The sequence below is a fragment of the Dipteris shenzhenensis genome, chromosome 26, assembly GCF_047967505.1.
Source record: "Dipteris shenzhenensis isolate YYH24624 ecotype China chromosome 26, Dip_SZ_1.0, whole genome shotgun sequence".
NCBI lineage: Eukaryota > Viridiplantae > Streptophyta > Polypodiopsida > Gleicheniales > Dipteridaceae > Dipteris > Dipteris shenzhenensis.
Window position 1 is genome coordinate 35,715,525 of NC_141621.1, and position 22,723 is coordinate 35,738,247.

At 44.1% G+C, this 22,723-nt stretch overlaps 1 protein-coding gene across 2 annotated transcripts; it reads right to left on the reverse strand.

Annotated features, from left to right (window-relative positions):
• Positions 1-394: 394 nt before the first annotated feature.
• On the reverse strand, positions 395-19,511 carry LOC147885003 (glutamate receptor 3.1-like). Of its 2 annotated transcripts, XM_087397904.1 has the most exons (7): positions 19,159-19,511; positions 17,544-18,901; positions 14,563-14,843; positions 6,789-6,820; positions 6,283-6,692; positions 943-1,009; positions 395-822 (listed from the first exon to the last, which is right to left on the reverse strand). In XM_087397904.1, exons 1-7 carry the CDS (start codon positions 19,445-19,447, stop codon positions 560-562), a joined length of 2,700 nt encoding a protein of 899 aa, XP_087254030.1. In that variant the 5' UTR covers positions 19,448-19,511; the 3' UTR covers positions 395-559. The 2 variants fall into 2 exon arrangements, with proteins under 2 accessions (XP_087254030.1, XP_087254029.1); XM_087397903.1 differs by having other exon boundaries at positions 395-1,009.
• Between the last annotated feature and the right edge of the window lie 3,212 nt (positions 19,512-22,723).

Below are 22,723 nucleotides of genomic sequence, written 5' to 3' on the forward strand. Positions count from 1 at the left end.
TTGAAAACAACATAAAAAGGATCAATGTCAATCCACCCTCAGATATCCAAAAGATGGATATCCTTTCAAATTGGTTTTTCTTTATCATATTCTATTGAGACAAAAGGGCTCAAAAAAGGTCACCATAGATGAAGCTTTCTCTGCCAACCTAAAGTTGGAATCAAATAAAAATGGATCCAGACCAACGAAGGGTTCCTAGACGTTGAAGATCCAAAAAAGGAAAATTTCAAAGGTGAATGTCCATAAATTAAAATTTTCAGAGGTGACCATGAACAAAATAAAATTTTCAAGCCCCACCTTTCAAATGTTTGAAAACCGCGATTAAGGACATTTTAAGATTGCACAAAACTCCATTTTGGAGAAAGTTCTCCAATTTAAAGGCATTAGATCTGGGATCATCCAAAATCAAATTTGAAGAAATGTCAATAATTTTTTACTAACACTGCTTGGATTAATATTATCTCTGGGACAAAAGGAATGCCTTATGTTATATTTTACAAAGGGAGGTTTGTTGCTGTACGAACTTCAGAGATGAATTTCTTGTAACACGTTTAGCAATTTACGTCTCCCTCTCAAGAGAGGAAACTGGAGTAATCTCCAGCATGTGACTGATTGCTGTATCTTCCCGCTCTTTGCTGCTCACTCTGTCACGACCAGCTGGTTCATCTAGGTACGAAGCAAAGGACCTCAGAAATAGTGCACTTTTAGAAAAAGAAGAGGCTCTAGAGGTAGATATGCTTGCTCCACTTTGTCCCCTTGTAAGAATGAACCTTCGCAGTAGCCGTGCAATGTACAGGACTAGACAGAAAACTGATGCCAAACCTGTAATCATGAAAAGGCCTGAGAAAGTCTTCAGATCTAGTTGACTAGAGTCAACTTTGGTATCTTTGGAGACGCCCTCTTGCATATCGAACCATAAATTGTGAATTTTCTGGAGCTCACCATTTTCTGACATCTTGAGGATTGCTTCTGATATATCTGTTGTTAATTGTGAATTTTTTTGAAAGGCCTGCCAAAAACAGAAAACTATAAATAGATATACCTTCATATGACCAGAATATATCTAATCTTACAGGTAACAATTTTTTATAAAACAGTGAAGACGGGGAACAAAAAGAAGGAAATAATGAGGAGGAAGCAAACAAGAAAAGCTTAGCAACCCAAGAAAGATAACACACATCCAAATATGAAACTCGGCTAGAAAATCCACTAACTAAACAAGAAAACTAAAAATATTTTGTTGATGTGAGTCGATTAACTTTTCTAAAAAATGATGGTAGGACATTGGCCTTAAAAATGTCCTTTGGAATGATGGTAGCAAATTGGCCTGCAACAGTGGATTCATAGCACATTGGCCTGCAACAGTGGATTCTCTTTCATTGAATACAAGGGGGAAGCTGATCTCATTTTCTGTAAAGCAATTTACGATTTTAGGGCTTCTTTCAACTACATACAGACAGCATAATGAAATGTACAGTATGCATGTATCATACATCCATACATGCATGATATAGTGCTAGAATAGGTGTGCTGCCAGAAAGCCAGTCTTCCGCCCCAAGAACCATTTGAAACTTGGTCTGTAAGCTGCTTATCACACAAAATATAAGCAACAGGGACAAGGAATGGGTGAAATGTCAGAAGACTTTACTCAAGCTGCAATTTTCAACATTGCTGGAGTATAGGAGAGCTCAGCTCCTCCCCATCACACCCCCTCCCTCCCTGCTGCCCCCCCATACCTTCCCCTCCTTGCTGCCTCCCACGCCCGCCCTTCTCTCCCTTGCTTCCCTGCCTCCTCGCCCTGCTCTCTCTCCCCCCCGCTTCCTGCCTCCACCACCCTGCACCCCACGCTGCCAACCTCTCAGCCCTGCTGTCCCTACACATGCTAATGACTCACCCGCCCCCCTCCTGCTAGCCCCTCTGTCCTTCTCTCCACCTGCTGCTAACCCCCGCTGCTGACCCCTCTGCCCTGCTCTCCCTGTCCTGCTGCTAAGCCCCGCTGCTAATCCCTCTGCCCTGCTCTCCCTAACCCGCTGCTAACCCGCTTGCTAACCCCCTCTCTCAGCCTCTCCCCTCCCTCTCCCATCCCCCCCATCCATGCTCATGCCGTAGAGCTCCATCTTGAGGTCTAGAATCCTCGCTTCGTTATTCAGCTCGTAGATGTCTCTCTAGTGGTCCAGGCCTCAAAGGAAGTGTCTGCCGCCACCATCTGTATGTAAGGAAGCACCGCATCCGCTGGAGTGCCCCACAATAATGGCTAATGCCTATGCATCTCAAATCTGCCAGGCTCTCAATACAATAGGATCTTCCAGTGCAGTCACTTCTGGTTGTAGCTGTCGTCGCTCGAGTTACCGTGGGTTGAGGCATTAACTGTCTGCCCGTCACAATCTCCCATGACTCCCTCAATATTAAATGGATCCAGACCTTCATCTTCACAATGGTTAATTGCTCCCATCCAACTTGTCTTTATCCCCAAAACTGGGAATAACATATCTCTGGGCCATGACAATGAACTGAGAAGGGATAGAGTAAGACAGTCGTACAGTTGTCTGAACCTGAGCCTCCCTCCTCCTCGCAAGGGCACAATCCTTCAAATGTCGAAGTAGATTCGCCCAAGCTCTGAATCAAGGTCGTCCTTCAGCAAGGTTCTTGCCTTCAGGCTCCATTTCTCATGAACTTCCAACTAGGGCTTTACTACCATGTTAGAAATGACCATAACAGAGGATATTACGCAGCGGAATACTAATATATAGCGCCTACAAATTCACACAAAAGTGTTTGACGACAGACTCCAAATCTTCTTTACTTGAGTGTACTGAACATGCATGTGTGCAAGCCAGTAAATAGACAATGCTCCACGAGAGATATAGAACCAACATAAGATATATTTCCGTCCACAAAATGACACAATACAGAAGAGTCCATAGTCCCACCAAACTGTGGTCCTTTGTCCTTACCAAAAGTTGTCCTACCTCCTCCTAGCACCCTGAGCCCACATGCTCCTTGCCGAGCTTCTATAGACTTTAGACATTGTGCACCTTGCTGCCCTAACTGTCAGCCTAGGCATGCAGCCCCTTTCAAACTCTATCTGCAGCCCCTCAGCCCTCCTTTATCCTCCTGGTTGTAGGCCCAAAGGATGCTTCCCTACTGCTCCAGTCTGCTGGTTGCTTGCTGCTCAAGTGGATACTCAATGAGCCATAGGTATTAGGGGCTCCCTTTTTATAGGGCTTGGAAGCCCCTGCATACTGGCCAACCCAATAGGGGTATTGGACGACCCAGCAGCCCTCTAAACCGACTGCCCTGGTCTGTCCGCCGTCTACACCTGTGCAGACCTGTTCCAATATGAGCTGTACTGCCACGTGTCTATCCCGGCCTGGCAGTCCACCGTGCTGGTTCAAACTGCCAGGTAGGTTCTCTGTTGTGCTGCCCACATGGCAGCCCATGTGCATTCCTTTTCTTGCTGTGAGCTTGCTGCTCACATGGCAGTCAAAGTGCTGCCATGTGGCAGCCACATCACTCTTAGGTCCCCCCCCCCCCCCCCCCAAACCTCATATGGGGGCACTTACAGATGGGGAGGTGACCATACCATTTGCAACAACTTGATTGTCTCTGTCTCTCCCCCCCCCAATTATTTCCTGTCTCATCATCTCCCTCTACCCCTTTTCCTCACCTCTCACTCTTTCTCCCCCTTCCTCTCTCTCATTTCTGTCTCATCATCTCCTTCTACCCCTTTTCCTCACCTCTTATTCTTTCTACCCCTTCCTCTTTCTCATTTCTGCTAATTTTACTGTTTTCCCCTAATCTGCCCGGACCGCTTTTCTACAACGGTGGAGCAGCTGGGATCCATACATTAGCATAAATGGACTATAGCATGCAGTTTTGAATGCTTAGTATAGGCAGATTCCATAATAAGAAGATACTCCTCCCATTTGTCTACTGTTTACTAATATAAGCACGCATTTCACAGTCTGATTGACCCATTGTGTCTAACCATCCACCTGCAGATAATGAAACATGCTCATATTCAGCTTAGTTTCCAACTTCTGAAAGACAACCCTCTAAAATTGACTGTCAAACTTACTATACTGGTCACTCATAATACTAGTAGGCAAACCATAATGACTTGAAAACTCCTTCGACAAACAATCTAAGCAACCTAGGGGTTTTTCAAATTTTTCTAGATGAAATGAAATGAGCCATCTTGGTCTACACACACCGAGTAGCAACCAGTCGTCCATCTTGCATCAACACAGCACCCAACAGCTCTACCACTTGCATTAGTTTCAAATATGGAAGGTTCATTTTGATCAACTAGTTTCAAAACTAGGGCAATGGCTATCAACTTCTTTACAAGCTGAAAATCTTTTTCAACTTCTTTGGTCCATATAAAGGCACATCCCTTTTCCTTAAGCTGGTCCGTCATTGGTATTTTTGAAGTTCTTCTAGAGCAGTCGGACTAGGCCACTCCAAAATAGCTTCAACTTTATCTAGATCCACAAGTATCCCTTCCTCAGAGACAATATGAAAATAGCTTCAACTTTATCTGGATCCACAGGTATCCCTTCCTCAGAGACAATATGACCCAGTTACGTGACTTCTTTACAAAAGAAATTACACTTAAATTGTTTGGCATACAACTTATGTTGCTTGAGCAACACGAGACTAACTACAAGTGCTTCAAATGCTCGTGCTTAGTCTTATTGAAGATAAGAATACCATCTAAAAAGACAACTACAAATTCACCTGAGTATGATATAAGCATGTAGTTCATTACAGTCATGAATGTAACAAGAGCATTATTTAGACTAGAAGGCATTACTCTAAACCAATAATGACCTTTATGAGTTCTAAAACAAGTCTTTGGTACATCATTAGGAAGGATCCTTGATGGTACCTACAATGTAAATCAGTTTTTACTCCTTGCAATTAGTCAAAGAACTCATCAATGCGAAGCATTGGATACTTATTTTTTACAGTCACCTTATTTAGGGCATGATAATCTATGCACAATTGCATAGTAGCCCATTGAGAACTGCTCGACAAAATCTGCCCCCCCTTTCTAAGGTACTCTAATAGTTGTCGCTCTACTTCCTTCTCTTTTGTTTTCTTTAAACGGTAGGAGCAGCTCCTGGCAAACTCTATCCTATGATCTATTGCCCATTTGGAAGGCAAGCTCCTTAGGAAAAACATCAACAAACTCCCCCTTTCTAAGGTACTCTAATAGTTGTCGCTCTACTTCCTTCTCTTTTGTTTTCTTTCAATGGTAGGAGCAGCTCCTGGCAAACTCTATCCTATGATCTATTGCCCATTTGGAATGCAAGCTCCTCAGGAAAAACATCAACAAACTCGTGCAGCAAAAATTGAACCTTCCATTTTTCTTTTCAACGGAATGCAAAAAATTTTCACCATCAAAAGGAACATTTAAAAAAAAACTCGGGCATTGACGTGTTAGACCAAGTGCTCCAGCTGTCAGTATACCATGTTCGCCATGAAGGTAGATCAGTTATCCATCTTCTATCTCACTGTAAGGGCTTCTCCCTACCTAGTCCTATCAAGGTGCATGAATTGACAAAATAATGATATATTTATACCCTTGAATTTCCAAATCAACATTATTAACCGTAGTGTCCCATACTTTCTTCTTGTCTCGGTCTTTGGCCAACAAGACCACAGTGGGACTTTAAGGCAACTTACACATCTTAATGAGTGAGTGCTGTAAAAAGCTATGGGTGCTGAGGTAATGAAGCAGACATGCTCGTCATCCCCCAAATAAGCCTTGTGCAATTACTTAAGATTGAAATCTAACAACAACCATCCTGAGGATTTCATCACTTGCATATTACAACGCGACATGGACACCGATCAACTATTTCATCGACTAGCATAATTACTTACAGAGCTATTGCTGAGCTACCTACCCCTGAGGTTAGAACCACCTCACTCTAATACCCATGTTAGATCCCTAGTGGGCACTTTATATATATGCACTAGTCCACTTAGGGCACTTCGTGCACCTAGGACTTGGTTCTAGTACAACTGTCCTAACAAGGCACTAACCAACCTTTTGGCCACTTAGGCCTAATAACTAAGGACCGCCATCTTACTCCTATCTTCCTAACCTTTGGCATCCCCTTAGGGCTAATGTGGCACCATACTATTATTGATGTAACATGGGCAGGGGGGGGGGGATACACACAAAAATTTTCATTCTTGCAACAAAACTAGCAGCAGAAAAGATTGATATGCAGATTCAAATTGAAGAATGTGGTAAGGACAAATACATACAAATGCCCATCCACTTTTTGTAAACTCTTGACCAGCAGTTGTAAAATCTGCATCACCCTCAAAAGCCAAGAATAAGTGAACATATGGCAGTTCATCAACGATAGCTGCAACGCCTCCATTGTCTGGTCCCATAATGAGTGCTTTTGCATACATTGTCTTAGAGCTAAGAGGTGTAAGTCTGTCTGGTTTTACTCCAAGCTCTATAAGATAATCTTTAACAAAAGAGCCTGTTTGATAGCCAATTGGTGCATCGCTTGCAAGCAAGTTATTGATACCTAACATGGCAGGAGAGAGCTGCTGCACTGTGAGGATTGACGTTAAACTTGCAGTATAACTGGAGGTGATTATCAGAACTACAAATAACCAGATGATGAGGACAGCTCTCCCAAGAACAGTCTTGGTCTTCTCCCCTGCACATATGCCATGCATCCAATCCATAACAAAATTTGGTAGGGTTTCTTTCAAAGACAAATAAACTAACAGGAAGGATGGTGAGATGTGGTTACTTTGTGCAAAGAAAAGAGTCGAGAAGATGAACCTGCATGATGGAACTTTGAGTCAGTTCAAGATGAAAATTATACGTTCAAGTTTAACTATTTGAAAGGAGAATTTAAATCATCTGAATTCTGATTAATCTTCTACAGAACCACACAATTTTCTTGGATTAAAATATAGACTACTGTGCCTTTGATTGACAGTCCTTTCCCAATACAAAAAGACAAAAAGAGAAATTAAGGTATACAATGCCACAGTATAATACTTCCATTTGGACAAGTGAGCTAATGCTGGCAAGAAAGATCATATCAAACCACACAAGAGGCTTCAAGCTTTTAAAAATGAGGACAATACAATATACGTAGTTATGAATTATAGTCCAGAATTTTTACAACAAAGGCTGGGTAAAAATTAGCTGTCACATCCCTTCCTCATGCCTCACGATCTGGCGTGAGTGGCTTCCTATAAGATGCATCTAATCCCTACAGATTGCTCCTAGACAGTGCTGCTTCCCATTGATAAACCCAAATGCCAGAGGGTCAACAAATTCTTGCTAGCTGAGTATATTGGGATCTTCTTTGATGCAGATCTTAAGAGGGCAGGTGTTTCCTGTAGGTATTTTTCATTTGGTGGGCCTCCAATCGAACTATTGTCCACTCATAGACCTTCCAGACTGGTCTTAAACATTGTCAACTCCCCTTGGTCAAATCGAATGCTCGAGGTTCTTTGACAACTCTATTCTACTATCGGAGAGTATTGGACTGGATGGTTTCTGAGTGTATTGGACTACCTGTGGCTTCATGTGTTTCCATTCAAGTCCCCATTGCAAGGTTTACTCGTAAAGCAGCTTCTTTCAGTTCTATCCATTTTCTTTATCTCCTTTCCATTGCTTGAAAGCTTGAGCATTTCTTCTGTGGCATATCCTCAAACCAATTAAACATTGTTGTAATGAAGCAGGTAAAATGGCCTAAGTTAGTGATAGCCTTCGGGGCAAATGAGGAGTTTAGAGGAGTCACAACGGGATATAGAACCCCTCCCCCCCATCTTTTCTCTTGGGGGCAAGTTTTGATGTGGCTTAATGATTCTCAATTGTGTGTTTTCTTTTGCCCTTCCAATCAGCCTGCCCCGCTAGCCTCTCTGCTCCCTATCGCTAGCCTCACCGCCCTCTTGCTCTGCTCCTCCGCCCTGCCCGCTAGCCTCTCCACTCCCTCCCACTAGCCTCTCCCGCAGCCTCTCCACTCGCCCTCTCCCTAGCCTCTCCGCCCTGCCCGATGGCCTCTCCGCTCCCCACCACTAGCCTCTCCCGTAGCCTCTCCACTCTGCCCTGCCCCTCCGCCTCTCCGCCCTGCCCCTTACCTCTCCGCCCTACACCCGCTCCCCTCTGCCCTACCCCTTCGGCCCTCTTGCTGCCCTTTTGCCCTCTCCGCCTGCAGCTCCGCCCTCCTGCAACCCCTCCTTTGCCCACTACTACCCCCCCCATAATGAATGGGAAAGGGGGATGAGGAGGACAGGGGACTAGGCGGGAGACCCTTCGGTCCAAATTCACGTACGCGAGGAGATGGGGAAGGGGAACGGTGACAAAGGGAAAACACAAAAGCAACTCAACTTGGAGGACTTCAACAAACGTAGCAACTTGAGCGGTTTGACAGTGGACAGCACCGTGGCCTACCAGAAGCCCATGCCACTCACCACATCCTCGACCTCTATGGTTACCACCACTATTTCACCACCATCATCCGCCTCATCATCTACGCCACCTCTCCTCCCCCTCTCCTGCATCATCATCACAGGTCTCCTCTCCAGTAGCCCCACCACTAGCCCAACCGGCCACAGCTCCACCGTACTTTTTCCTCATATCCCCTCTACCTCTCACTCAGCCACCCTTCATCACCTCGTCCGACCTCGCTACTCCTACATACCACTCTCTTGCCCAGATCATGCTGTCCCCACCCCCAGTACAACCTCAACAGCCCACCTTCATTCCAACCCCTCCAGAGATCCAGTTCCCACCTGGACCAGGATATCTTAGGCCCCCACCAGAGGCTTGGGACTCCCTATTGGCTGAGATACACTGCATCCAGGCCCGTCAGGCAGAGTTGACACATTACACTCAGGAGCAATACACCCAGGAGCAGGCCCGCATTATACACGAGCAGGGCACCCTTATTCAGGGGCTCAGGCACGATATCACACAGCCTCGAGAGGAGCTTGGGACCTTGAGAGCAACACCTGGAGGGACCCCAATCACACAAATGGAGGCACAGATAGCCACGATACAATCAGCTATAGCAGAGACAACTAGGTGGGTGGACGTGGCAAAACGGGAGCTCGCAAAGGCAACCGTTTCAGCCGCCATACAGGAGCAGCAGCAGAGGGCTTCGAAGGACCTCAACATCCGGATATGAGGGATCACGCAAGACAGCACCAACACCACTACGACGCCCATGGAGGAGGCGATCACCTTTGTGACCACCACCATGGGGATCCCCGACCATGGCATAGAGGGAGCATGGCGTGTTGGGAGAGACCCTAACCGAGAGCAGCCCCTAGTCATTCGCTTCAGAGATTCACATGCTCGACTAGCGACACTCCGACGTCGAGCCGCTCTACGAGAGCATCCCACCCTGTCCATGGATGAGGATTTGACACCACTACAGATTGAGGAGCGACGAGTTCTTCTCCAGCAGCGAGATGTTGCCCGCAAGGAGGGAAAATGGGCCGTGGTCCGAGATAGTAGGTTGTTGACCGACACCCGCCGAGCTCCCACCCGTACCTCCTAGGGGGACGAGGCCTATGAGACTCAAGTTTTCGAGACCCTAGCTTGCACCATTTGGAACTGTAATGATACCTTATGGTCAGACCCACGGAACTTCTCGGAATCTTACACAGGACGAGACATAGTCTTTTATACAGAGACACACCAGAGCCTAGAGCGTCCACTACCGATAGTCAATGGCTTCAGGGATGAGACGAGGGATACAGAAGAAGTTCGAGGATCAGGTAGGGTTGCAGTATTGTATAGGTCTTCCCTCGCTGGAGCCATCTCCATTGAGAGGAAGGACGCACGCTCCCAATTCATGTGGATTTGCATCCGACACATAGCCCCTCCTGACCTTTTCACAGCAATATGCTACTTTCTACTAGACACATCCCACTTCGCCAGAGTGGCACGAGAGGAGGGTGAGACATCGCCATATGCACCCTTACATCAAGATATCCCAGACCTTTCAGCCCGCGGGGAAGTTCTCCTTGTTGGGGACTTCAACGCCAAGACGAGCACGCGCCAGGCACCACTCCTGGACTTCCGCAATGACTCTATCATGCTACCAGACATGGACCTAGACGGAGCAGGTATGACCAGGATCTCATCGGACTGACACGGGCCTGTTACACCATATGGACACACACTCCTTGATTTGGGCAGGATGCATGAACTCATCATCTACAACGGGCTTGACCTATGGCCCTCCTTAGGTGGTTTTACTTGCTTCCCACACGGGGGGAGCACTAGTATAGTAGATTACATCATGGGATCCCCTACCTTCACCTCATGTATCACCGACTTCACCGTAGCACCACTCCCTCTAGGAGCTGATCACACATACCTATTCTTCACTATCGCCACTCCACGCTTAGCCACACCACATAGGAAGCACGACACCTACCACGACATACACTTTGATCACAGCCTCTCCCCTGCCTACTCTGGACGCCTAAGCAGACTTCTAACCTACATCGATCACATACCACTCATAGAGGACTGTGCTGCCCTTATTAGTCGCACACTCCACGAGGTTGCCCTCCAAATCTTTCCCCACACCACACGGTCCACTAGACCACCACCTCTTGGTTCTATACCCTACAACAACTGGTACGATGCGGAATGCAAGGCTTATTGCTGACAACTCCAACTTGAAACCAGAGGTCACCTCCCGAACACACCAAACACGGTACGCAAGTACCGATGCCTCGTACATCAGAAGGAGGCATTTCTTTGTCGAAATGAGGAGGAGCTGTTGAACATCTTGTACAGCAACAACTCTAAGGAATTTTGGTGGAGATTCCTTGAGCGTAGGTCTCCATCACCCCTCACCGACACCAGAGTTTGGCACACATATGCACGCCATCTTTATGATGTCCCACATCAGCCTACTCCAGATCTCATACACACACCTCGCCCCACCACTTGCACGTTGTTCACCAGAGGGGGAGTCAAGGACGCGACATTGAAATTACACAATGGCCGAGCTAAGGATCATGAGGGGCTATGCACTGAGTTTATCGCATATGGGATCGACACGTTAGCCCCGATCCTAGCAAAGCTATTCAATGACGTTGTTTGCCTTGGCTTCCCCCGCACTTGGACACTCAACACCATCACCCCCATCCACAAGGCAGGGGATCCCATGGACCCAAGTAACTACAGGACTATCATGATTGGACACGCGATGTCCAAGATCTATACAACAGTATTGGATGCGTCGGTCAACCTGTTCGCAGAGATGAGAGGGCTCAGAGCAGAGGGTCAGGCCGGTTTCAGGCAAGACCATGGGACTTTGGATCACATACTCACACTCAAGAGTGTCATTGAGGAGGCCAGATCACAGAAGGAGAGGGTATATTGCTGCTTTGTGGATTTCCGCAAAGCCTTTGACATAGTACCTCGAGCTCGTCTCATCACACACCTACAGACACTGGGATTTGATCAAGAGATCATTCTGGGCAGTCATGGCACTTTATGAGAGAGTCTTAGGTCGAGTTCGGACCGGTGCAAGTTGAACATATGAGATCTTGAGTACCATAGGGGTCAAACAGGGTTGCCCCTTATCACCAACCCTGTTTGGCCTCTACATCGATGAGCTTGAGACTTTCATGGGGGCTTCCGGAGGGACTGGTTGCTCACTTGCTGGGATCATCATCAAGATTCTTCTTTATGCAAATGACGTGGCACCAGAGTTCTTCCCATCGAGTGACATTGATCGTCCAGTGTCAGCCGCAGACGTGATAGAGACCTCGACCCGACGACCACAACACGACACACGAGACATTGAGGGGACACACAGATCACTCTGGGGGACCACCCGTCATTGTTTAGACTCGGGATATGCCCCACGGGAGTCACAGTTGCTCTGGTCTTACGTCGAGCCTCCTCCAAAAGACCGAGATGCACGAGACTCCTTGACAGACGCCAGCGCCCCATCACCGGCTATGCACCAGCTAGGGCGACATGACATACGGAGGATTCCGCTCCACTCTAGTCTTTTTTCTTTTCATTGTCATACCCAGATGTATTTGATTATGTATGATCAGACTTAGGATTCAGCACGGGTGATGATGCTCGTTTTTAGTAGCTCCACCCTTACTGTGATTTGTATCAGGTTTTCTTTCAGTCTCATAGACCCATCGGTCTTCCGAAGACTCTAATAAAATTTCTTTTCTTTCTTTCTTTCTCAACTTCCTTCTTTCCTAACCTGCATCCATCAACTCTCTCTGTCTCTGTCTCTGTGTCTCTGTCTCTATCTCTCTGTCTCTCTCTCTCTCTCTCTCTCTTTGTGTCTCTACTTCTGCCTGCCTCTTTTACATTGGTATCAAGGTTCATGCTCTTGGTGTCTGTTTCTAGCTGCACACCTCCTTTTCTCTCATCTCCATTCACTTCAGCTTGACTCTTTCTTTTGTGGGCTAATGCTTTTACCAAGCAAAAGAAAAAAAAAGGAGCGGTGATTTCTTTCACGTCCGCTAAACGAAAGAGAATCCGGTCGTCTCTAGTGTTCGTTGCTCCAGCACATAGCATCAAAACACCTGTTCGCATCAACCAGCATCCTGAAGACTCAGACGCCCTTCATTCCATTAAGTAGCCACAAAAGGGCCACAAAAGGGCTTTCTAGCCAAATTGACATGCCTAGCAATTGGTCTATCCCAAGCAGCCGAACTGCCTATCCCATATTCCCATCGTTACCTCCTTTCCAATACAGTGAGCAACCACACAATGGCCCCTGTCGACCCCCTTGGCACAAGTAGCCAAGGGCTGGTCTTGGGTGACCTATCCTACCCCCCAATTATCTCTTTCATCCATTTCGTCAAGCAAATACAATAGGGGCTTCCAGGCCCATCGACCTGAGCACCTGGCAACTACATCAGACGAGCAATTAGTTTCCACTGCCATATAGCAAATAAAAAACACAACTTTTGAAGTTTCAATGCTTAGGTCTTGTAACCTAGGGCTAAACCAACCCTAGTTGCGTTAGATAGTGATGCTCAAGGCAATCATCAAAATCTGGATTTTCCACCAAAAAGAAAACCTAGACTTACAGGAGCCCCCGGATCTGCAGTAGCACTGAAGCCCAAGGTCTGCAACAACTGACATTCTTCAGATTTGCTATTCGTCTTGCACGTACCTAGCCACACTTTGGCACCCATTGACACTGATAGGACACCATGGCACCTAAAAATGCCACTCAATTTGATGAGCCTTTTCCTAGCAAGGAAACGCAGGAGGAGGTTGCTCAACACAAGCAACCTGCCGCAGTGCAAGTAATGGCACAGGGATGCCTTCCCATCCTTTATCACCTACATCAGCAAATGCATAGGCATAGTTGTTGGAGGCATTTCCCTCAATGCTTCGGAGCACTCTTTTGCAGATGGGTCAGTAGTTTGGTCAGACGATATCACAACATATAGATTGACAAGTTCCCCAAGTTGTTACCACTGCCCTTTAAGATAAAGGCAAGAAGCATGTGTCCCACCACAAGGATCACACGGACAGATGCTCGACACTCCTTTGGTTTATCTTGGCAAGAAGGGCACATCCTCTACACCTCCAGGCATTTTTGTGCCAGACATTGGGCAGCCTTTACTTTACAGATATTTTCATCCTTCTAGTCAGGAGCCATCGATTCTTGGACTCCCGATTTAAAACATCAACAAGTGACAAATAATAAGCATGTAGATCAATGTTTGAGAGCTGTTCTTGCAAGGCACAACAGCAAGTAATGCATGGGACAAACAATGCTTCAACATTGCTGAGGTAAGCGTAGACAATGAACAAAGTTGCACGTTTGAATTATAACGTGGGAATCAGGCAAGAGCTAAATACTCCCTTCACTGGAAGACTAACCTCAACTTTGAAAGGTGTGTAAAAGAAACCCTGAAAATTTAGCTTTATAGAAAATTTATTTGCAGTTGGCCGAGCTGCAGAATTGATAAGATCAAACCTCCATCATGATGAAGGCTACCAATTAAGGAGAAAAAGTAGTCCACACACTCTTCATCCAAGCTACAATCGAACATGAAGCCTATTGCAATGTTAATCCTAATAAACGGTCATGACTAACCAGACAGGCGCTTTTACAGTGAGAAGAACTTTACACAACTTAGACACTATCACTTCTGTACATCAAGTTGATCTCAATTTTCAAGTGTCCCTATGTTGCTTTTATTAGCTCAGCCTTACAGGCGATGATATCCCACGTTTTGAATAATTTTGTGATTTTAAGCCCTAGGATTGCTGATAAAGAAAAAGACAACTATCTTCGTTTTCTGAGTCATTTTCGATGTTTTTTTCAATTGTAATAAACAGGAACATTGTTTGAAACTCAGTAACGTATGTGCCTCTTAAATAAATGTATATTCAAATTTGCCAAATCGATTCTATGGAGTACAAAATTCTTGGCATATTCCAATAGTCTGTGCAACATATAATGCAGCAAAGGCACCAATAAGCCTAAATGTAGAGACCACTAAACCGAAAACATGAGGTAAGGGAAAGCAAAATTGCATTTAAACTACCAGAGAGAAGTGACAATCTGCTTTTGGGGACGACCACGAAAGGCGTAATTTATTCTATGCTCCAACATCCAAATGGAAGCTCCTGTGAAGAGAAAAAATGCGCCGGTTGTCAACCACATTGCTGGCGTGAATGGCTGCAAGAAGGCCCACTCATTGTTTGGACGCTTGTTTTTCCAAGGCACAATTATTTCCAAGCCCGACTCTATGTAGGGTTGTGTAAAGTCCACTAAATTCATTCTTTTTGTTGTAATCGTTGCATCTCCAACTACTGCATCAAATTCCTGAAGTCTTCAAACATGAGTATCTTTACTTGAATATACATGAAATGTATGTACATCAACGCATTTTTCTTGCAAATATACAAAATGCTAAGAATATGTACATCAACACATTTTTCTTGTCAATATACAAACTGCTAAGAGTTTCATCCAAACACTAAACTATCTTATTATTTCAAGGGGTAACAATCTTAAAACTTAAGTATGTTACACTTTTCCCTCACTGTTTTTAGGGGCGAGGGAAGAGGTCTACATCATGAATCCATTGACCTAGAGATGGCAATTTTAATCCTACTTTTGCAGAGGATAAACATCCACTTCAATTCATTTTCCTTTCCATAACACTCTTAGATAGATGGAGCAACAAGGGTGGGCTTCTAATCCATTTACATTATGAACTACATATTTAACCTTATATAATCGTATTATACCACATTTACATTCATGAAGTCTCATAAAATACATAGAGCAATACCACTTGCATAAATGAGACTTATTTTAGTATGGACCTTAGGCTCTTTTTATACTCTTTTTATTTAAAACACAAGTTATGTAAAAAGAACACACTTTGACAAATCTTTTAAAAGACACTTGACCTCTTATGGGGGATGTCCACATGTAACACTTTCGATTTGCCAAATGGTTGTGCCATTAACAATACTTAAGTTTTTCATAGGAGTAGATCATTGAATGGCAATACATAAGAGTTGCCATTAAAAGGTTTTTCCTATAAAAATGCTACATAGCATGACAAAGCTACTTGAGGAGCAATCTTAGGCTCTTAAGGCACTATAGGCTGAAAATAAAAGATAAGCCAAGAAACTTAATGATCTCAAAACGTTGGAGAAAGAGGTGGTGCATTGGAATCTTACTAACAATATATGTACATACGTGGGTACATATACACATGTATATAGGCACATATACATGTAGGTACATATATACATAGATACATATATATGTAGATATGCATCTACCTACATATGTTATGTGCATACATACCTATGTACATAGGTATGTGCGTATGAATGTATGCAGATATGTATGTATGTATGTATGTGATCAAGTACTCTAGATCATTGTAAGATTGGGTTTGCTTGGTAAGGCAAAGTAGCTAGTGGAGTAGTATTAGCGATGAGTAGGTTAAGGGTAAGGGATGAGTTTAATCAACACATCATGCAACGAGAGAGAGAGAGAGAGAGAGAGAGAGAGAGAGAGAGAGAGATGATCACCATTGATGTACAACAAGATTGGATATGCTCCCAATGAAGAGACACACAAAAGAATAGGAAAAAGAAAAATGGTTGAAGCCTGAGTGCATAATTTATTATTATCTCCACTCATGTTTCAAAGCCTCCCCATTAAATTAATGGAAATTGTAAAAATTAGTATTTGTTTTATGAGAATAATTTGATAAGGTAAAGGAAAGTAGCTGCTAAGAGAGTATGGGACCATGCTTGCTCAAGGTTTTGATAAGTTTTATAGTCAAGGTTACTATGGTTAGTGTTTTAGTTTAGTGCTAATATTTTCTATTGAGTGACTAGTTAGGTAATCTTTGAAATGGACATGGGAGATTTATACACACTTATGTTGTCAATGGGAGTGTGTGCTCCGATCTTTCAACATGTATCTTCATCGTCATGTGCTCATTACCTTCCTTTAATGATCTACTTATATGACAAACTAATGCACAATTTGAAGGACCCTCAAAATGATGGCATTCAAGTCTATCAAGTGACTAACAAAAGAACATGATTTCGATTCCCTTGCATGTATAGTCTCAAGTCATGCTAGTGGAAAACTTTTTTCCCAACCAGTCAAAATAAAGACACTCTCCAAGTCAGCTAGTTTTTGCATCTCAAAACATGCACATTTGCGCGATTATACACTAAATTACTCAAAATCTGAACCGGCAACCTTTTTCTCCATTTTAGCTGATGCAAAATACAATAAAGGGCATTTTTTTTCAATTTCAGCTGGTGCAAAATTTACACTCAAGGCATTTTACTCAATTTCAGGCGGAGTAAAATACAATAAAAGGCTTTTTTCTCGATTTCAGCAGGTGCAAAATGAAATAAAGGGAGTTTCTTTTCGTCTAGGATGATTTGAAAATTTGAAATAATTATATGACAAACTGAAAACTGAGAGAAGTAAGGAAACCACGACATTTTAAATCTAAACTGACAGATCAACTGAAAACTGAGAGCAGTAAGGAAACCACGACATTTTACATCTAAACTGACAGATCAACAGAAGACGAATTAGCGACAGAAGACGATTTCGCTAATTCCACTGAAGCATGCAATGCCGCAGATGATTAGAGATGAACCAACTAACGCAGAATAATATGACAAACTAACGCATAATTTTGAAGAAGTGTAAGGAGCTCGGAAACGACGACATTCATTAAATCCAACTGGTTCCACTGCATGAGCTGATATAGTACACTAACGCATAATTTGAAGAACCGACAGCAGCGACGACATTTTAAATCCAAACGAAGAGATCAACAAAAGAAGACGGTTGGCTTGCACTGCATGCAGATGATTAGAGATGAAGCAACTTTGTAACTAGCTCGCATGAATCAGAAAATTCAAAATCCGACACTCGGGTATTTAGAGGAACTGAATTACGATTCACTTTGAGCTCAACATGACTTTTTCTGGACGTTTCAACATGTTTTCTGGACGTTCTTTCTCGTACCTTATTTGCTAGCTTGGCGATGAGCTCGTCATAGACCGGCGTTGCATTGCCACTACCGTATGAGATGAATTGATAGGTGACGGCATAGGGAAGATATTGGATCGCAGCCTCGAACACGTTTATGCAGTATCCATGGAAGGTCGTCACATTGTTGGCGTCGACCGTTTGCCTAATGAGCTCCTTGTATCCTGCCTTTCTCGGCACTCCTATCATTAACGGTTTGCCATTCTGCGGAATCACCCAACCTCGAGGAACTTGCGTGCCTCCTCCTGGCCAGATTATGTCTGGCAATTTTGCTGCTAGCTGATCATGTGTCGTTTGAAGTGCATCTGCTCCAATTATCTCCGGTGGCAACGCTGTAATTCCTGCGTCTTTGTCCCAATATCCGATCACCCGGACTCCCCTCCCTACCATATTCACAATTTCAAACGATACAAATTTTATGTCCCCCCTCTTATCCAGCTCTATCCTCCCTGTCGTCCCGTTCCACTTTGTCTTGATGATCTCCTCCCTCAGTGATAACCCTTCTTTAAGAACTTTTAATCTTGCAAGCTCTGAATCCCCCCCTTCCTCGCTCGACCGAATGGATTGGTCCTGGAAGTCGAAGCTCCCTCCTTGCTTGAGATGAGTCCCTATTGCCCGAGCTATCATCCACACCGTGTCGTACGCGCACAAGGCGTACACGTTGAGGTCTTGACTTGGTATCCGTCCTGGAATTCGATCCCATACCTCAGAAAGATTTTTGAGCTCAGATAACTGCGGTATATACCTGCGCATTCCAACTATTCCTTGTATTGATTTTACCACGTTGAAGTCCGAATGCAATGTCTCCAAGGTGGCAGTTATCAAATCCGTAACGATCCAAACAAAACCTGTGTTTATCATTCCTAAGTAGTCTGCTTCAGCAAAAATTTTGAGTCCAACGTCCTGTTGGGCGTGAACCACAAATATGCGAGACTCCATCATTGCCAACCTAGACAGAATTCTTCCGATTCCACTTCCATCAATGTCAGGCGCTAGAGGTTCTTTTCGGAACGTTCTTGAAACGATTTCCAATTGCAATGCATCCTCTAGAGCAGAAATTCCATTGGCTCCATAGTCATCGTCCGTATATAAAGCCACCACTGTCCTCCATCCGAAGTGCTTGATCAGAGCTGCTATTGCCTCCATCTGAACAACGTCACTGTGAGACAATCGAAGAAAGAAGGGGTACTGTTCTTCCGAGAGCGCTGGATCAGTCACTCCATAGGACACAATTGGAACCCGAAGTGTATTACACATATGTGCAATAAAATGCGAGCCCGAAGTAGTCTCGGGTCCTACTATCGCAACCACCTCCTCCTTGAAAAGTTCCATGGCTGTAACAACCATCACAAGGATCACTGTCAGGTGATCCATCAACTTCTGGAAGTAAAGCTAGCTGAATCTCACATGGGTCATTGGTGAGCAGGCAAGTCTCTCAAACATTCCGACATCTTCTGATTCCTAAACAATTCTTCCAAATCTCTTGCACGTGGATACATCAATCCCTTGCCGAATTTTTCCAATGGAACAAAATTTTGGCTTTAACGGAGGCTCATCGAGCTGCTAGGTTTAAGTAATTTTGGTAACCTACCTCCAGCAGCAGCTTGGAACGCACTATTGTTGGTGTTGATGATCCGAAGTGAAAACTGGGACCCGTTGAGCAAACCATTCTCCTTGTTTACTTGCGCAGTCGCTAGCTCTATCACTTGTGTTACAACGGGCCCGATGGTCGAATCGAAGTCGACGAGAGCTCCTATGCGTATGGTCCGAGGAAATGTAATGTTCTCCGCTTCGGAACTGGAATGGTGAGAGCAAAGGAGCCAAAACAGTGCTATTTGGCGCATAAGCAAGCTCTGGGGCGCTGCACAGCTGCTAGCCATCTCGGTTAACGTGCTGATCTTATTAAGCTCTTGAAAATAAGTGTTTAAAACTGTGCTCTACGAAATCAAATAGGATGAGTAGATCATGCGATAACTTGATGAAATCACTCTCACTCCAAATTCACTGGTGATCAGATTCTGATCCGTGAGGATGGTCCTGCTGCTCTGTTTAAGGTGTGCTCTCGTTTAAGCCTCAGCCTCAAGGAAGACCTGGCTAAGCATTCTTTTGGAAGGCCTCACACAATGATTAATGGCCTTTTCTAAAGAAACCAAAAATTTCGAACTTTGGGCTTCAAATGTAGTCCTAAAACAAAATTGGACTTCCATGATATTATTTTGAAGTTTCCTTGCCCTTTTTAAGGCATCCAATTCAGTACTGCTATGCAAATGGAAAAGAATGATTCATATTATGAAAGACATGCACAATGTTTTAGTTGATCTAATTATTTAAAATCAAATAATCCTTTGATGTTTGTAAAACAAAAGTTTTGCATTCCAAAATTTCATTACTTCAAAAGGCCTATGTATGAATTGAGGCCACATATGCATTCGTGACATTTCATTACATGATAAGGCCTTTACTCATAAAGTCAGGATCTCAAGGCAAATTTCAAAAAAATGTACATAATAAAGAATTTTGAAGGCTTTTCTCAAAAGATGGCCTTATTTTGTAATTTGCTGCATAGAGATGGCATTCTATGCATGAAGGTTGTTCCACTGTGGGTTTAGTTTGCTATGAAGGCCTGGAAATTTCAGGGCTTACTTTAAGGTATCATGAAATAATACGTACTGCTGATAGAATCCACCATCACCAAGTACTGTTGCTCGACCACTTTAAGCACGTGCGGTTTCCATACGATATCTTGCGTGAAGGGGGCGGCATTCCTACGCACTCATTCCGTCTTATGCTGAACCGCGGAAGGCGGAGAGGCTTTGCCGGTCTGTCCGATCCGATCCGGACGATGCCGTAAAGTTGCGGCCAACTTACAAGATCCTATCGATTCTATTTAATGAATTGACCACTCCGGAGTTGAAAAGTAAGGCATAGTGGATGGATATTCGGGAAGCCTAGATAAACTAATTTATGCGTGTCGTCCACTAGCTGCAGCATTTGCAACTGAGTGGGGATCAACATGCGTGCAGGGAAGGCAAAGCTGTCGCTCATACTCATTCGCATCAAGTGGTCGTTAAACCAAGATCAATACCGTTGTTGCTTGTCTTTTCAAGCTCTATGATTCCTTTGCTGGCCCCTTGATGCGCCTGAAGGCCTTACATTGGATCGGCTGCATCTCCATCCGGGGCTCCATTTGAAGAATCAGTGTTTCACTTTACTGCACGCTACCAATTCCATCAACCTTGATCCCATATGTCCTACCTGTAGATGAACCAGCATTAACTCTGTTCTCTTTCTGCTTTCCCCCCTATCATTTTCATTTGTTTCTTATATTCGACGTCGGTGCTTCAGAGTCTAGATTAATCGGTCTCTACGTCCACCTGGTGGTAGTGCAACCAGCGCAACACAATAACGACGGATTAGTGATAGAATGGACTGATCGAATACCGTTTTGGTCTGTCTCATCCGTATAATTAAAATTAATGCACATGCGCAGCATAATTTGTGAATGGTGAGTCGGTGGTGGAATGGCATTATACAAAAGATGTGGGTGGATTGCTGTGAAGCAAATTCAAATATTTTCTGTGCACTGCAACCCAAGACGAGTAGGTCTCTAATTCTGGATTTTATGGGCTTAATCGATCAGATGCGATAGGATTCTTTCTCGTCATGAGCTTCTTTTGTCCCTTGTTCCTAACGAAGGTCCGGTACACTCCGAACGTGTGATAGGAACATGGACGGGTGCACCCGGTTTTACACACCGGAATACCCTACAGGCTACACGCGTTCAGTCGATAGCCCAGCAAAAGAAATTAGGGGAAGGGTTGCAATCTTTTGGCGTGAACAAAGCTCTCGCAAGAGGCCAAGACTCGCTATCCAAGCAAATGCAAAAGAGGCAGTTCACCAGCATGGCTTCTCAGGAGTCTATAAAAGAACTTTGTGTCACAAAAGGTGGTGGGGAGTTGGAGTTGGTCTGTAAGTAGGGGAATGCATTCAAAATGGACGAATAAATTATATAACCCTATTCCCAACCCATTAATTAATTTTTTTGTTGCATGTCCCAACCCATTAATTAATTAGTTTTGGTGTATGGCGGCTTAATTCGGCTATGTTTATCTATGGTTTAATTTATTTATGCTTTAATTACTCTATGTTTCTCTATGGCTTGATTTATTTATGGATTCATTAACCTATGTTTCTTCATGAAACGATTAGAACCCAAAACCTTCTTTTCCCCCGCGTGAGCCAAGCTATAAAGTACTATCGTATGTCAATTTCCTTATCATTCTACCTATTAACCATGAACAAAAGGAGAAGATGTGGCAACTTTGGAGAAGATGAATTTGCCACGTGGTCTCAATTTGGACCTTCGATGTTTCAAACGTTGGAGTTACAACATTTTGCATGGCAACGTTTAGTGGCTTGGGTTGGGGGATGTGCATTCAACTCTCAAAAATCAAAAACTGACTTGGGAGAGCGCCAATAGCAAGTGTCTCTAATTTGCAAAGTATGAAGGAGGCCGCAATTTGCAACCACAGTTTTCAAGAATCGCTACATTGATCCAATGTGAAAATCTACAACTGGCCAGACTGAAGGTCTACATGGGTCTTGCTGCTATTGTCGATCAAGGCTGTAGTAAAAGCTGCAGGCTAGGCATCGACAAAGTTTTATCATCCCCGCAATTCCCGCCGCTCTTCTTGATTTTTGTTGTGTAGAAGACCAATAATAATGCAGATAAATCCCATCTTAGGCTCCCACTTTTCTTGCATTCTGTTGTGTAGAAGACAAACAATGTTACGAACAACAAAGGGGTGTGGCCATTTTTGTCAATGAGACATCCAATGAGTGAAGACCAACAATGTTACGAATGACGAAGGGGTGTGGCCATTTTCATCAATGAGCTTTCCTGTGAGTGTTAGGGATGGAGTAATCTTCGCGCCCAATATGGCGTGACAGGCGTAGAAATAAATGTTGAGAATTAGCATATGGGCCATGTTGAGGGCCATGAAATTGGACACAAGCAGGTCATAATTGTTGAGGTAATGTGGGAGGGAGCTGTTGACAAAATCAACGCGTGAGCCATGAGAATGTAAGTTCGATGCAAGTAGAAATATCAAAAAACTGTAGCAGTTCGATGGTGGATACCAAGATTGTAAGGAGGA

What these genes read in the sequence shown, in the direction of transcription:
- LOC147885003 (XM_087397903.1), bottom strand. Translation starts at nt 19,447, where the DNA reads ATGGCTAGCAGCTGTGCAGCGCCCCAGAGCTTGCTTATGCGCCAAATA. An exon ending in GTTCCAAGCTGCTGCTGGAG is followed by an intron (nt 18,902 to 19,158) that starts GTAGGTTACCAA and finishes TGGTTGTTACAG; the next exon opens with CCATGGAACTTTTCAAGGAG. An exon ending in CAAAAAGTGGATGGGCATTT is followed by an intron (nt 1,010 to 6,282) that starts GTATGTATTTGT and finishes TGTTTTTGGCAG; the next exon opens with GCCTTTCAAAAAAATTCACA.